Raw genomic sequence first — 14204 nt, 5'->3', positions numbered from 1 at the left:
TTCAACCCCTAGCCTGGGAGCCTCCATATGCCATGGGTGCAGCTCCAAAAAGAAAAAAAGAAAAAAAATATGGAGGCTGAACACATGCATTGATCTTGTCTCTCTCCTGAAATCTCACTGCTGCAAAATGAGATGTGCCTCCCCAGAATTCATATTTGAAGCTTTAACCTCTAATATGTTGGTATGTGGAGATGGAGCCCTTGGGAGGTAATTGGGTTTGGACAAGGTTATGTCGTGGGGCCCTCATGTGGGATGAATGCCTGTATAAAACACCAGAGAGCTCTCTTTCTCTCCTCTAGTTGAGGCCCCATTGAGAAGGCGCCGTCTGCAAGCAAGGAAGAGAGAGTTCACCAGAAACCAATCGTGCTGGCACCCTGATCCTGGACTTTCAGCCTCCAGAACTGTGAAGGAAAATTTCTATAGTTTAAGCCACTGGCCCATGGTATTTTGTCATGGCAGCCGAAGCAGACTAATACACCCACTAACACTGTTGTTTAAAAGGGTTTTTAAAAAAGCATAAACCCATAAGAACAAAGAAAATAGGCAAGGTGAACGCAACAACATTTTGGATACGAAAACAGCAGAGAAGTTAGTGGTCACTGATTTAGCGGACTCTAGAATATTAATTTAAAGCACCGCAAGGAAAAGTGGAAAAGCAACAAACTACAATAAACTCTCCAGGAGGCGCAGGAAGCCATGGCCCTTGGTTCCTCTGGAAGCAGACGTACCTGTGGGACCGGACACAGAAGGACCGGTGAAGCACATGTAAGACCAGCTAGACCCTCAGATGCCCACTTCTATGTGGCTACTAGACGGGAGGTGTGGTCTCTAAAACAGAAGAGAGAGATTCGGATGGGGGTGGAGGGGGGACAATGACAACACACCAGGCACAGCTGCGGGCTCGGCGTGAAGATAAAGCAGAAGTTCACACACTAAATGCGGAGGGTCCTCAGACCCTTCTCCTACTTGGCTTCTAAAAGGTGCTGCCAAGCGAAGACCAGCCGTTCTTCTGTGGCACTCCATCTAGTTCAAGGAAATATGGGCAACAGAGTGGCCAGCGAGATGACCCTGGGCCGCAAGCTCCAGCCACAACGACACAGCCACCCAGCAGCTTCCCGAGGTTCTGTTCTTACATAGCAGCAGAGGTTGGGACACTGGGGACATTCGCTCGCGTAGAAGACAGACACAACAACAACTTAACAAATGAGACAACCTGAAAGAAACCAACGTCTTAGGGAGGTAAAGATCTGAGAGCGGGGGAAAATGAAAAAACGAAAACAAACAAAAACAACTTCAGAAAGTTAAGACAAGCCATAAAAAAAAAAAAGAACTCTTACAAATTAAAATTATAATGCAAATAAAAAAAACAGAAGGGATAATGGTAAAACTGAAGGGCTCTCTCAGCACGCAGAGTTTAAAACAAGAAAGACAACAGAGAGGAAAGATAGGAAAACGAGAGGGACAGTCTTAAGAGCCACATTTGAGGAGGAAGAGGAAACAGGGGGAGGATATTATATATAAACAGTTCATAAAATTTTCTCAAAATTAAAGGATATGAACTCCTAGACTAAACAGGTCCAATGAGTACTTGGTATAATGTATAAAAATAGGTCCCCTTTAAAGCGTATTTATCATGAAATTTTAGAACAGCAAGGCCAAGGAGAGAATTTTAAATGCCTCTACTAACAAAACAAAACAAACAAAGGACACAGGGAAAGAAGCAAGAACCTAGGTAGCTGCAGATTTCTCAACAGTAATACATTACTCTAGAATATGATGGGAAAATTGTTTCTGAATTCTGAGATAGAATGATTTCCAATCCAGAATCTGACACCCACCGAACACAGGATAGATGCAGAGCAGGCAGTGAGATTCTCCACGACGGCCCTGAGCGCTCACCCTGCGCTGCCTGGACAAGGACGAGCTAGGATGCCCACAGACTCTGTCCCTAGAAGTGCTGCCCCAAGTTCAAAGTCCTAGGACACCTACAGCTCCCACTCCCTGGAAGGAGGGCTGGTAACTTCCCTTGGACCTTAACTTTAAATCTCTGGAACTAAAGAGCGCACATTCCTTTTTTTTTTTTTTTTGTCTTTTTAGGGCCTTACAGCAGCATAGAAGGTTCCCAGGCTAGGGGTCGAATCGGAGCTGTAGCTGCCGGCCTATGCCACAGCCACAGCAACACCAGATCTGAGCCGTCTGTGACCTACACCACAACTCACTGAAATGCTGGATCCTTAACCCACAGAGCAAGGCCAGGGATCGAACCCACATCCTCATGGATGCTAGCCGGGTTTGTTAACTGCTGAGCCACGACAGGAACTCCAACAGCAGGCGTACTTAAGTAACTTTCATAAACATCCAATAAGAACTCAGATCTAATAATCAAAGAGCTGAGATCACGAGCAGACAGTTTGCGTTTCTTCATCGTAAGAGTGCATTCGGGGGCGGGGGCAACATGCCAAGCACACTTCTCTGGGAGATGATGAGGGTGGTGCACCTGTGCTTTCTCTTCTCTTATGGAAACCTGGTTTTATACGTGTCCCCTTTTGGAATAAAGTTATCCTGTACAACATGGAGTCTGTTCTAAGCCGTCCCACTGGAAAGCTCGACAGCCTAAATGTCTCACCTTTGTGGTTTAAGGGGCAGGAACTTAATTTACATAACAAAAAGTCAAAGAAAGGAATTTCTTTTTCCTTTTTTTCACAGCCACACACAAAGCATAAGGAAGTTCCTGGGCTAGGAGTTGAACTGGAGTTGCAGCTGCCAGCTCACACAATAGCCACAGCACCACAGCAACACGGGATCTGAGCCGAATCTGTGATCTACACCTGGCGACAGCAGTGGATCCTTAACCCACCAAGTGAGGCCAGAGATTGAATCCGCATTCTCACGGAGACAACGCTGGGTCCTTAACCCACTGAGCCACAATGACAACTGCCATCACTCAAGGGATTTCTAAAAATAATAACAAAACCCAAAAACCAAAAATGATAACTCCCCTGTATCCCTCCTCAGGAAGCTTCTGGAAAAGATAGTAAAAAAGAGAGAGAAAAGGAGTTCCCGTTGTGGCGCAGTGGTTAATGAATCAGACTAGGAACCATGAGGTTGCAGTTTCGATCCCGGGCCTTGCTCAGTGGGTTAAGGATCTGGCGTTGCCTTGAGCTGTGGTGTAGGTCACAGACACAGCTTGGATGCCGAGTTGCTGTGGCTGTGGCTAGTGGATGCAACTCTGATTCAACTCCTAGCCTGGGAACCTCCATACGCCTCGGGTGTGGCCCTAGAAAAGGCAAAAAGACAAAAACAAAAAAAAAAAAAGGAAAGATATTTTACCGAACGGAGCAAGTTAGTTTGAGAAAATACAATGATGTGAGATTCAGGAAAGGCATCCCAGGATAACACAAGCGAAGATGGAAAAACGGCAGCTGTCCAGCTGGTCTCAAGCGCAACCAACTGCAGATGAAGGTGTGCCAGGAAGAAGAGCTATTTGCAAGAAGATGAACCTGATGGAGGAATATCGGGTGGCTTCAGACACAGGAAGGGAAGATTCAGAAAAACAGAGGCGTACAGGAAGAAGGTATGATGAAAATGTAAAAAACTAGTTTTTTTGTCTTTTTTTTAAAGGCAATTATTAATTCTGAGAGAGATGGAGAAGATTTCAAGGAAGGAAGAGTAGCCAGAGAACGCTGTATGGCTTATCTTCATATAGTGTTTTCAATTACAGTATAATAAATACTGATCTAACCAAATGATGACAGCGTGATACAGGGGCTACAGAAGGGCACATCTGTGGAGCAGCAGTGGTGAGCTCAAGAGAGTAAAGTCTCTCTGTTGGTCGAGGGAGGTCTGAAGATGCCATGTATGAAAAATCAAGGGCACACACTATAACCACATCAGCTAGGCACACAGAGATAAACACCAAAAAAAAAAAAAAAAAAGAGAGAGAGATAAAAAGTGAAAAATGGGGATGAACCCAGATGGTGGAAGGGAAATGCTGGGGTTTTTTTGTCTTTTTCTTTTTTTTTTTTTTTTGTCTTTTCAGAGCCACCCCCGCAGCACATGGAAGTTCCCAGGGTAGGGGTCGAATCGGAGCTGCAGCTGCTGACCTACACCACAACCACAGATGCGCTGGATCTGAGCCACACCTGCAATCTACACCACAGCTCACGGCAACGCCAGATCCTTAGTCCACTGAGCAAGGCCAGGGATTGAACCTGCATCCTCCTGGATACTAGTGAGATTCATTTCTGCTGAGCCACAATGGGAATGCTGGGAAATGCTGGGTTTTTTTTTTTTTTTTGTCTTTTTGCTATTTCTTTGGGCCGCTCCCACGGCATATGGAGGTTCCCAGGCTAGGGGTCAAATCGGAGCTGTAGCCACTGGCCTATGCCAGAGCCACAGCAATGCAGGATCCGAGCCGTGTCTGCAACCTACACCACAGCTCACAGCAACGCCAGATCGTTAACCCACTGAGCAAGGGCAGGGACCGAACCCGCAACCTCATGGTTCCTAGCTGGATTCGTTAACCACTGCGCCACGATGGGAACTCCGGAAATGCTGTTTTTAATAAACCTTTTAATTATTTGATCCTTAAAACCACGTGCCTAAATATTTTTAAAACTAAAAACTAAATAATAAATAAGATTATATGACAAAGGTATTACTTTTACAATTGGAAAAATAATAAATTAATGAATGGAAGAGATAAGTGATTTTCCAAAGCGACAAGAGAAACAAAACTTAAGTTAGTGATTTCTTGGTCCAATGAATCAATAAGAAAGGTATCACTCAAACAATCATTACAAAACCAAAACAACAAGATACAAATTAATGTAAAAGCCCTCAAACATACTGCTAATTTCATGACTAACGGTCATGAAAATCAAAAAAGCTTATTTTAATCTTGATGAAAAGGGATGATACTTTAGGAAGGTTCAAATTAGCTAATTACGAAGAAGAATAGTCGTTTGGGTAGCATTTTAAAAAGGCCTCCTGTGTAAAGCACTGTGGGAAAGACTAGGTTATAGAAAGACTCGTCAACGGTTTACGGTCTAAGACAACACAAACCATCTGTGAGGCTGAGTAGTTAAGAGGAGAAAATTTTTTTCTTTGATGAAAGGAATCAAAAAACATTCTATCTAGGATGTGTGACTTAATCCAAACTGAGAGGATTTAGACGTATTGAGATGGGGAAAGAGTTTCCTTCCTGGGTGAAGCATCACAAGTAAAGGGCAGAAAAACGAGCAGACATTTTGGGACTCGGTTTCACTGAAACATAGAAAAAGGAAATAATAAAGAAGTAATAAAGGGCAGGCAAAAAGTACGTGTGTGTACAGATACATATAGTTCCAAATCCGAAGTCTGTGTTGACTGTCACGCTAGGAATTTGGATTCTGTTTGGAAGGAAACAGCTGTTACGCAGGGATGTCAGGGGCCCAAGGCAAGTGGCCTTGACTAGAGCTGCCCAACCTGACAGCAGAAGGTGCTGACACCAGAGAAGACTGTGGCCTGTGACCGTAAGAACGGGGATGGGGAAGAGGGCTGGCGCGGAAAGCCATGAGCCTGGATGCGGGTCCAGGCTCTGTTCAACGTCAGTAGCATTTCTGCCCAACTCTCCATTCAAATAAATTGCTGGTTCCTGTAAAAATACCTGTGGATTTGTTGGATGCTCGCCTTCGGATTTCTGTCACCATCAGTCGTGAGACTTGTGTTGTGAACTGCAGAAGATCAGAAAATTTTTCTGTCATTGTATTTGGCGGAGCATTTCCAAAGACCTGCGGATGAGAAGAAAAACACTTTTAACAACGCCGCTGTCGACTTTGCGGTTTAGTACTTTTCAAAGCGTGGTATAACTTGAAAATCAAGTAAAAAAAGTGTATTTGCATGGTTACTTCGGACCGGAAGAAGTTTAAAATGCAATTCTTTCACTAAGTCACACCTAGCCACATTTCCTTATACATGCAGAATAGTCTGCTGAATGAATAATTAAATAAATGCAATCTAAAAGTCAAAGACCAATTATCTGTAAAAATTAAATCAATCTTATTAATAAACCTTTAAAATGTTTCCCCAAAGAAATCTAAATTAAGAATTTAGAGAAAAGTGTTAAGTCCCTTTGATGATGAAAAGACACATTAGATGTTAAAAAGCAGGGATTTATCTATTGCTTAGTCCTAGGCTGAACACAGAATTCATTAAACTCATGATCCAGAATTTCTAAATTCTAACCACAATTATTCCCAAAACAAGACTGTTAGAGAAAGATCAGAATAAAGAAAATCAATGAGAAGGTCATGAAATATACTTGTTTTCACAAAAATCTAAAATAAATGAATTTTAGAATAAATAATTCTTAAACCGGTGTGGGTTCAACAGCAAAGAGAACAAGAAAGGCGTTCCCTTCATGGCACATCAGAAATGAATCCGACTAGTATCCATGAGGATGTGGGTTCAATCCCTGGCTTCACTCAGTGGGTCGGGGATCCGGCGTTGCCATGAGCTGTGGTATAGATTGCAGATGAAGCTTGGATCCTGCATGGCTGTGGCTGTGGCTGTGGTGTAGGCCGGCAGCTGTAGCTCTGATCCCTGGCCTGCGAACTTCCACATGCCGTAGGTGAGGCCTTTTACAGCAAAAAAAAAAAAAAAGAGAGAGAGAGAAAGAGAGAGAAAGAACAAGAAAATAAAACCTAGGTTGACTGTCATAGAAATATAAATAGTATTACATTAGCTATATACCTGGATGCATCCTGCAATATTGTTTAAAAAATGTTCTTGGTGACTAAAAGGAAATTCTGTGTCTCCTAAAACTACTGTGGAAACTCCTCTAAAATAACACCCATTAGGCCCTATTTTGTATTCTTATTATCAGTTCAAATATCACCACAAAGAGAGGAAACATCTGACACGTCATGGTAAGCTAGCACCCTGCTTTTTAGAGGGACGTTCCCTAAATACGGTCGTTCGTTTATGTGCTGCCTGTCCCACAACCAAATTCTAGAAAATGTTTAGGGAGCATGCATGGAAGGAAAGACAAGCTGTAAAATGAGAATATACACAAAGTGCAACAAAGAAAAGAAAAACAAACAAATACAAAACTAAAGTTAGGCAGATAGAGGAGTTCCCGTCATGGCGCAGTAGTTAACGAATCTGACTAGGAACCATGAGGTTGCGGGTTCGGTCCCTGCCCTTGCTCAGTGGGTTAACGATCCGGCGTTGCCGTGAGCTGTGGTGTAGGTTGCAGACGCGGCTCGGATCCCACGTTGCTGTGGCTCTGGTGTAGGCCGGTGGCTACAGCTCCGATTGGACCCCTAGCCTGGGAACCTCCATATGCTGCAGGAGCGGCCCAAGAAATAGCAACAACAACAACAACAACAACAACAACAAAATAAATAAAGTTAGGCAGATAGAGTGGAAGAAAGACCTGTACATTTGCCATATTTTAGTCATGAATTTGGCTCAAACATACAGGAGAGAAAACCTAGTCAATGACATGATTCACAATGTCCTCAGGTAAGAAAAACACGTGTTTAAGGAAGTAATCCATCCTTCATGCTAAAATACAAAAAGTTTCTTCCAAAGATCCTAAAACAAGGATATAACTTAGAATATCCTGCGATAGAAATGTCTCTTACATTCTACTAAGAGCCACTACATTAAGTTGCGCTAAAAGCAGAGTTCTCTTATGCGGCACTGTCACTGCAGTGGCTTGGGTTGCTGCTACGGCCAGGTTCGATGCCTGGCCTGGGAACTTCCATGTGCCATGGGCACGCCAAGAAAAAAACAAACAAACAAACAAAAAAACTGAACTGAACATGCTGAACAAACAGTAAGTCAATTCTACAGGGTACACTTTTGTCCAGGTCTAAGTCTGTTTGTTAATTTGACACAGGAATGATTTTAAATTATCTCAACGAACAAATAAACTGTTCTTTTCAGAAGCTCAACAGATTGCTTTTTTTCTGCTGAGATTGTGATAAATATGTGCTTACAGTTAACCTGTGTCACTAGTTAAGACCCATCTTCTTTAACCAACAAATTGGAGACAGATTAGAACCTGAGTCACCCAACAATGCCACGTGCTTCAACACATCCTACCTTTCCCTAAGGAAGCCGTTCCTGAAACAACTGTCTGTTTTGCTTAGGAAATTATTAAGCCTTTTGTCAAACTGATTCAGATTTAAAGTAGATAAGTGTTCCTGTTATTCAGAATATGCTGATGTCAATTTTGCTCCTAAGAATGATTACGCACTATTTTATTCCTAGGAGTAAGACAACTTCACAAAGCAAATAGCTCATTTCTTGGACAGCATAAGCATACGGTTATTCAAGCAGTTTTCATGCTGGGTGTTAACGCAACTAACTTTTCATACAAATCCTGATATTTACGGCTTTATTTCCATAGGGACATTTTTTTCAAAAGGTATATCTTGCTTGAATTGACCAAGCTGAAGGCAATGTTACAGCAAAGGACTCCGTCCGATTTGCTCATCTGAAAGGAATGCTTGCTTCTTTGACATAGAAAGTCTTTAGTGAGCCAACACTGCTGACTGATTTGCTTTCATTTATTCGCTTATAAATATTTATTGGTCTCCTATATACGTCAGGTAATATTTGGGGTCATGAATACAAGATGAATAAAGAATTGGGAATATAAAGACAAATAAAGCAAATATGATTCCGGTGTTCACAGAATGCACATTGATACTGGAGACAAATGTTAATTTAAAAATGAAAATCATGGATTTCACACCATGGCTCAGCAGAAACGAATCTGACTAGCATCCATGAGGGCAGAGGTTCGATTCCTGGCTTCACTCAGTGGCTTAAGGATCCGGCGTTGCGTGAGCTGTGGTGTAGGCTGCAGTCATGGCTTGGATCCTTAGTGGCTGTGGCTCTGGTGTGGGCTGGAGGCTACAGGTCTGACTGGACCCCTAGCCTGGGAATGTCCATACGCTGTGAGCACGGCCCTAAAAAGACAAAAAAATAAATGATATTGGATAATGATGTGCTATAAAGGAAGTAAAGAGCATAACTGAAAGGGAAGCCTGGAGTTGGAAAAAGCTCCCAGAAAACTCTGAGACAACAATGACATGGCAGGATGACGCCAAATAATGAACAAAGGGCACGATTCAAAGAGCCGAGGAAAGAAGGCGCTGGGCAGTGAGAAGAGCCACACTAAGACCCCCGTGCGGGTGGGAGGCTGGGCAGGCGAGGAACAAGAGGTGATGGAGCTGGAGTGTTTCAAACGGGAGGAAGCAGCAGCAGAGCAGGTTGGCGGAAACTGGGTTCTGACATGTGAGATTACTGGCTGTGTCAGGGAGCAAAGCAAAGAGATTTTTCTGGGACTGACTTCAACAATCCGTCTAACAGTATCAGGTAAGGGTGTTTCCGTTGTGGCTCAGCAGGTGAAGGACCCAGAGTTGTCTCCTTGAGGATGTGAGTTCAATCCTGGGCCTCACTCACCGGGTTAAGGATTCGGTTGCCATAAGCTGCAGTGTAGGTGGAAGATGTGGCTGGGATCCACGTTGCCGGGGCCGTGGCCTGCAGCTGCCACTTCAATTCAGCCCCTGGCCCAGGAACTTCCATATGCCACAGGTATGGCTGTAAAAATTTAAAAAAATTAAAATATTAGGAACATATTCCCTACAAATAGTAGGAAAGAGACGATTCTTTAATCATGCACTTAAATGTATGCCACATAGGATGGAGCCCAGAGCTGTGAGTCAGGAGGCTTGGATTCTCGTCCTTTCCCTCAGGGATCTTGATCAAAATTTTCTGGATCATAGTTTCCTCGTCTGTCAAAGGGAGAGTTGAGTAAGAGAACCGGTTGATAATACATTCGACTCAGAGGGATGTTTCTATAATAGGCATAGGGTATCCATAACCCCGATTAACAAAAACCATACTGAGGAATAAAAAGCCTTCCAGCAAACAATAAAAGCAATAATTATTATATATTATATGAGTGTTTACACACTGCCTACCAGTGTTTAAATACTTGACATGTACTGTCATTCAAATCTCATTAGATCCTAAACATTACCCCCATTTTACAGGTAAGGAAATTAAGGGTTATGGAAGGTGAACACTGGGAGGTGGTGGACAGTAAAGCAAAACTCAGTCTGTCTGCTTCCAGGCTGTGCTCTCCGACACTCGGTGCTGTACTGTCTCAATTAAACGTCGCCCGAACCCTATCACTCTAACTTCGCACAGGGTTCACCTACAGGAGAATTAGCATGCTTTGACTTTTTAGAAGCGTCACTTTTTTTTTTTCTTGGCTTTTTAGGGCCAAACCCTCAACATATGGAGGTTCCCAGGCTAGAGGTCTAATTGGAGCTGCAGCTGCTGGCCTACACCACAGCCACAGCAATGCAGGATCTGAGCCTCATCTGCGACCTACACCACCGCTTATGGCAATGCTGGATCCTTAACCCACTGAGCGGGGCCAGGGAGCGAACCCGTAAGCTCATGGTTACTAGTTGGATTTGTTTTCTGCTGCGCCACAACGGGAACTCCAGAACTGTCACTTTTAATATCCATCTAAATAAATTTTAGAAAATTCCCAGCCATCCCTCAACTAAGTATTTTCCGTATACTCTGGGAATGAATGGTGTCATATAATGGCATATGCAGAAAGCAGAGGCTCAGCATACACGTGTTACAGAATGCAGCTATTCTATGCAATATTATTACATATTCATAAAGGAGGCTGGAATTTTTACAAATATTTCCAAAATGGTATCTTTCTTCCCCTAAACCTAAACCTAAGTTACAGAGTACTGACCATCATTAGTTCTTAAACCATCTGCTCTATAGAACAGATTTCAAAAACTGACAATGAAGACGTAACCGCATTACTGCGTGTTGTGAATGACTTAGATTTCTTATCAGTTAACATAAATCATTAGGTTAACACAATGATTTATATTCAATCTTGGAAGGACCACCAGCGGACAGGAGCAGAAGATGAGAAGGTGGAAGTCAGTCTCTCTCTCCTTCCAGGCCATGCCTGTCGCAAGAGAGCAGCCACTCTCATCCGCTCTGGGGGGCTTGTCCAGTTTTGCCCAGTGAACTTAACCAAACTGGGGTGAAATCAGCAAGTCCTTTGTTGCACAGACCTAAGGTCCATTCTCCCATATCAACAGCACTGGTATTATGTAATAAGCAATAAGGCTACATATTTGTAAATATAAGCTGCACATAAGTAAACAGTTCATCTGTTTGACTTTTTCTTTTTTGGGGGGGGGGGAAACATGCCCACAGCATGTGGAAGTTCCAGGGCCCCACCACAGCTGTAACTAGAGCCATAGCAATGACAACGCCGGTTCCTTAACTGGCTGAGCCACCTGAGATCTTTTTATCTGTCTGACTCCATCCATCTCTCACTTGGTTCTAAACTTGAGAACCCTTCCTCCAAAGCCAATAATTTGAAATGTAAAAGCCCACTGTAAATCAACTATATTCCGTTATGAAATAAAAATAAAACTAAAAAAAAAAAACAACAAATGTTCCCTTATGAGGGATAAAAAAAGATACTGGATTCGACCTAGATATTTCCTGAATATACATTAGAAGTAAATTAAAAGAATAAAAGAAGTTTTGAAAAGAAGGTCTGGTTAGTAAAGATTATATTTTAACATACACAATGCAGTATGATAACACTGAGCAAAGTAATTAACAACGGCAGTTAATTTTTTAGCTGCCTAAAATGCTAAGCTTAGCATTTTTGAATAAGTTTAAACCACGTATTTTCTCTGTAAGCTTTTTCTTTTGGGGAATAAAGGTTAATTTTATTTTTAAGAATGCTGGTTAAACATTGTCCAGCTATTCTCAGGCTGCACCATAATCCTTCGGTTCGAGACAGTCAGTGAGGGGGAGGATACAGCAGTGTCCTTGCAGGACTGTGATGACGATGGCAGGAGGCAGCTGAGGAGCCCAGCACGAGCCCTGGCCCAGAAAGAGGACTCAACACATGCCATTTCTCAACCTGGGTGTATCTTCAAAGGCCAAAATCACACAATGAAAAGACACTATGGCGCACACTTTAAAAATGATTCTGTAGGAGTTCCCGTCGCGGCGCAGTGGTTAACGAATCCGACTAGGAACCATGAGGTCGCGGGTTCGGTCCCTGCCCTTGCTCAGTGGGTTAACGATCCGGCGTTGCCGTGAGCTGTGGTGTAGGTTGCAGACGCGGCTCGGATCCCGCGTTGCTGTGGCTCTGGCGTAGGCCGGTGGCTACAGCTCTGATTTGACCCCTAGCCTGGGAACCTCCGTATGCCGAGGGAGCGGCCCAAGAAATAGCAAAAAGACAAAAAACAAAAATAAAATAAAAAATAAAAATGATTCCGTAGATAGATGTCCATATCTAAGAGTAATATGGTTTATTTGCCATTTACCATGACTCAAGCAATGCCTCAAAAATCAAGAGTACAGTTCATTTTTGGCAATCGTGGCAGGAAGTCTGGAGCCCTCCTGAGCTACTCATTCATCCAGGCTGTATCTTACTAGTGGAAAATGTCCATGCATAAATTGTCAAACATTAAATAAATGTGGCTATCTATTTCAAAATGTAAAGGATGTGATGTCTTATATAAGGACAATTTTAGTTTGTTAACGATAAGCCAATGAATTAAAATTTATACATTTTCAAAACTAGTCACAAAGGTACAGAAATAACTTTCTATCTTTCACTAGTTAAAAGCTGAATTAACCTTTATGATATTTAAATTATTCATTGTATTAGAAGTTTAAGGCAAGGCATATATATATATATATATATATATATATATATATATATATATGCTTTTTTTTTTTTTTTTTGCTTTTTAGGGCCACACCTGCAGTATATGGAAGTTCCTAGGCTAGCGGGTGAATCGGAGCTGTAGCTGCCGGCCTACCCCACAGCCACAGCAATGCCAGATCTAAGCTGCATCTGCAACCTACACCACAGCTCATGGCTACACTGGATCCTTAACCCACTGAGTGAGGCCAGGGATTGAACCTGCGTCCTTATGGATACTGGTCGGGTTCGTTATCGCTGAGCCACAATGGGAACTCCTATATGTGCTTTTAATCAGCCAACTAAAAACTTCTGATTTGAAAGAATTGAGACTCTGTGGCAACGGAGAACATAAGGCAAGTCAGTCGAACAGTCTAAATAAGCAACAGAGAATAATCACTAAAGCATCTCGAATCTACTTTAAAAAAAACCTCAAGTATTTCTTTGATTCTTCTGCCTGTTAAGATCCACTTGAGTCGACTGTGGAAGCCTAACTTATGAAATACACGGGACACATGCAGCATATTACTTATTAACTTGTGTTAATAGCTGAGAATAATAATTTCCCTAATTCCTCTTTATGTTATCGTCGCCTGTTGATGTTTACACGTCTGAGAAGGAAATTACCTCAACTCCCTAGCAGCCAGCAGTACATTGTGACACTGAAGTAAAACAAATACAAACACATAAAAAGAAACACAACAAAAAAAAGCCAACTTCCCAGAACCGGTTCCAATAAAAATGAATGATTCTTACCTCAACAGAGTTTGAAAAAATGGCTTGTCCATAAGCAGTTCTGTTTCCCATTCTCAAAATCGCTGTCTTACACCTTTGCCCCCCCCCTTATACTCCGGCTCCAGCACCCCCTTCCTCCATCACTCTCAGCCCCCAATGTCGCAGATGGAAAACGCCCTCCGAATGTGTTCCTGCCTCCATCCTCTGCTCCTCTTCTATCCCACCGGACCCCCCAGGGATACGCGATCCAGTCTTTCGCTTCCTACGCCCTGTCCTTCTAATCCGGTCCTGCCTTAACCGCCCAGCAAAACCTCAGTCAGTCCCAAGAGAACACACCTACCGGCCCCCCTCTACGTCCACACACACTGCTTTGTGACTGCAAGAGGAAAGTCCCACGCCTGCGTGACTGAATTTACTATCACAGTATAAATTCACAGTATAAATTCCAGTATAAACACGATTACAGTGTAAATTACAGTATAAACGTACTACTGCCAACCTTCATCGGGCGCTCAAGACTCTCTGAAGTCTTTCCTTGTCTCTTTTCAACTGTGCTTTTCAATTCCGTTTCGTTACTATTCCAAACCATCACAACTCCCTAGGTCCCCTTCTGTCGCTACTCACTCAACCCTCTTAACAGAACACATCTGCACTGACAGCTGCAGGAACAGTCACCAAGCGAGGTCTTATTCGA

At 42.8% G+C, this 14204-nt stretch overlaps 1 protein-coding gene across 1 annotated transcript in view; it reads right to left on the bottom strand.

Annotated features, from left to right (window-relative positions):
- WDFY3 (WD repeat and FYVE domain containing 3) overlaps window positions 1–14204 on the bottom strand; it is a 274276-nt gene that overhangs the window by 162317 nt on the left and 97755 nt on the right. Inside the window, 1 exon segment of the mRNA XM_021101795.1 lies at window positions 5648–5771. Coding sequence (XP_020957454.1) covers window positions 5648–5771 — 124 coding nt within the window.

The sequence above is a fragment of the Sus scrofa genome, chromosome 8 (assembly GCF_000003025.6).
Source record: "Sus scrofa isolate TJ Tabasco breed Duroc chromosome 8, Sscrofa11.1, whole genome shotgun sequence".
Lineage (NCBI taxonomy): Eukaryota > Metazoa > Chordata > Mammalia > Artiodactyla > Suidae > Sus > Sus scrofa.
This window is presented reverse-complemented; position numbering and strand designations above follow the sequence as displayed.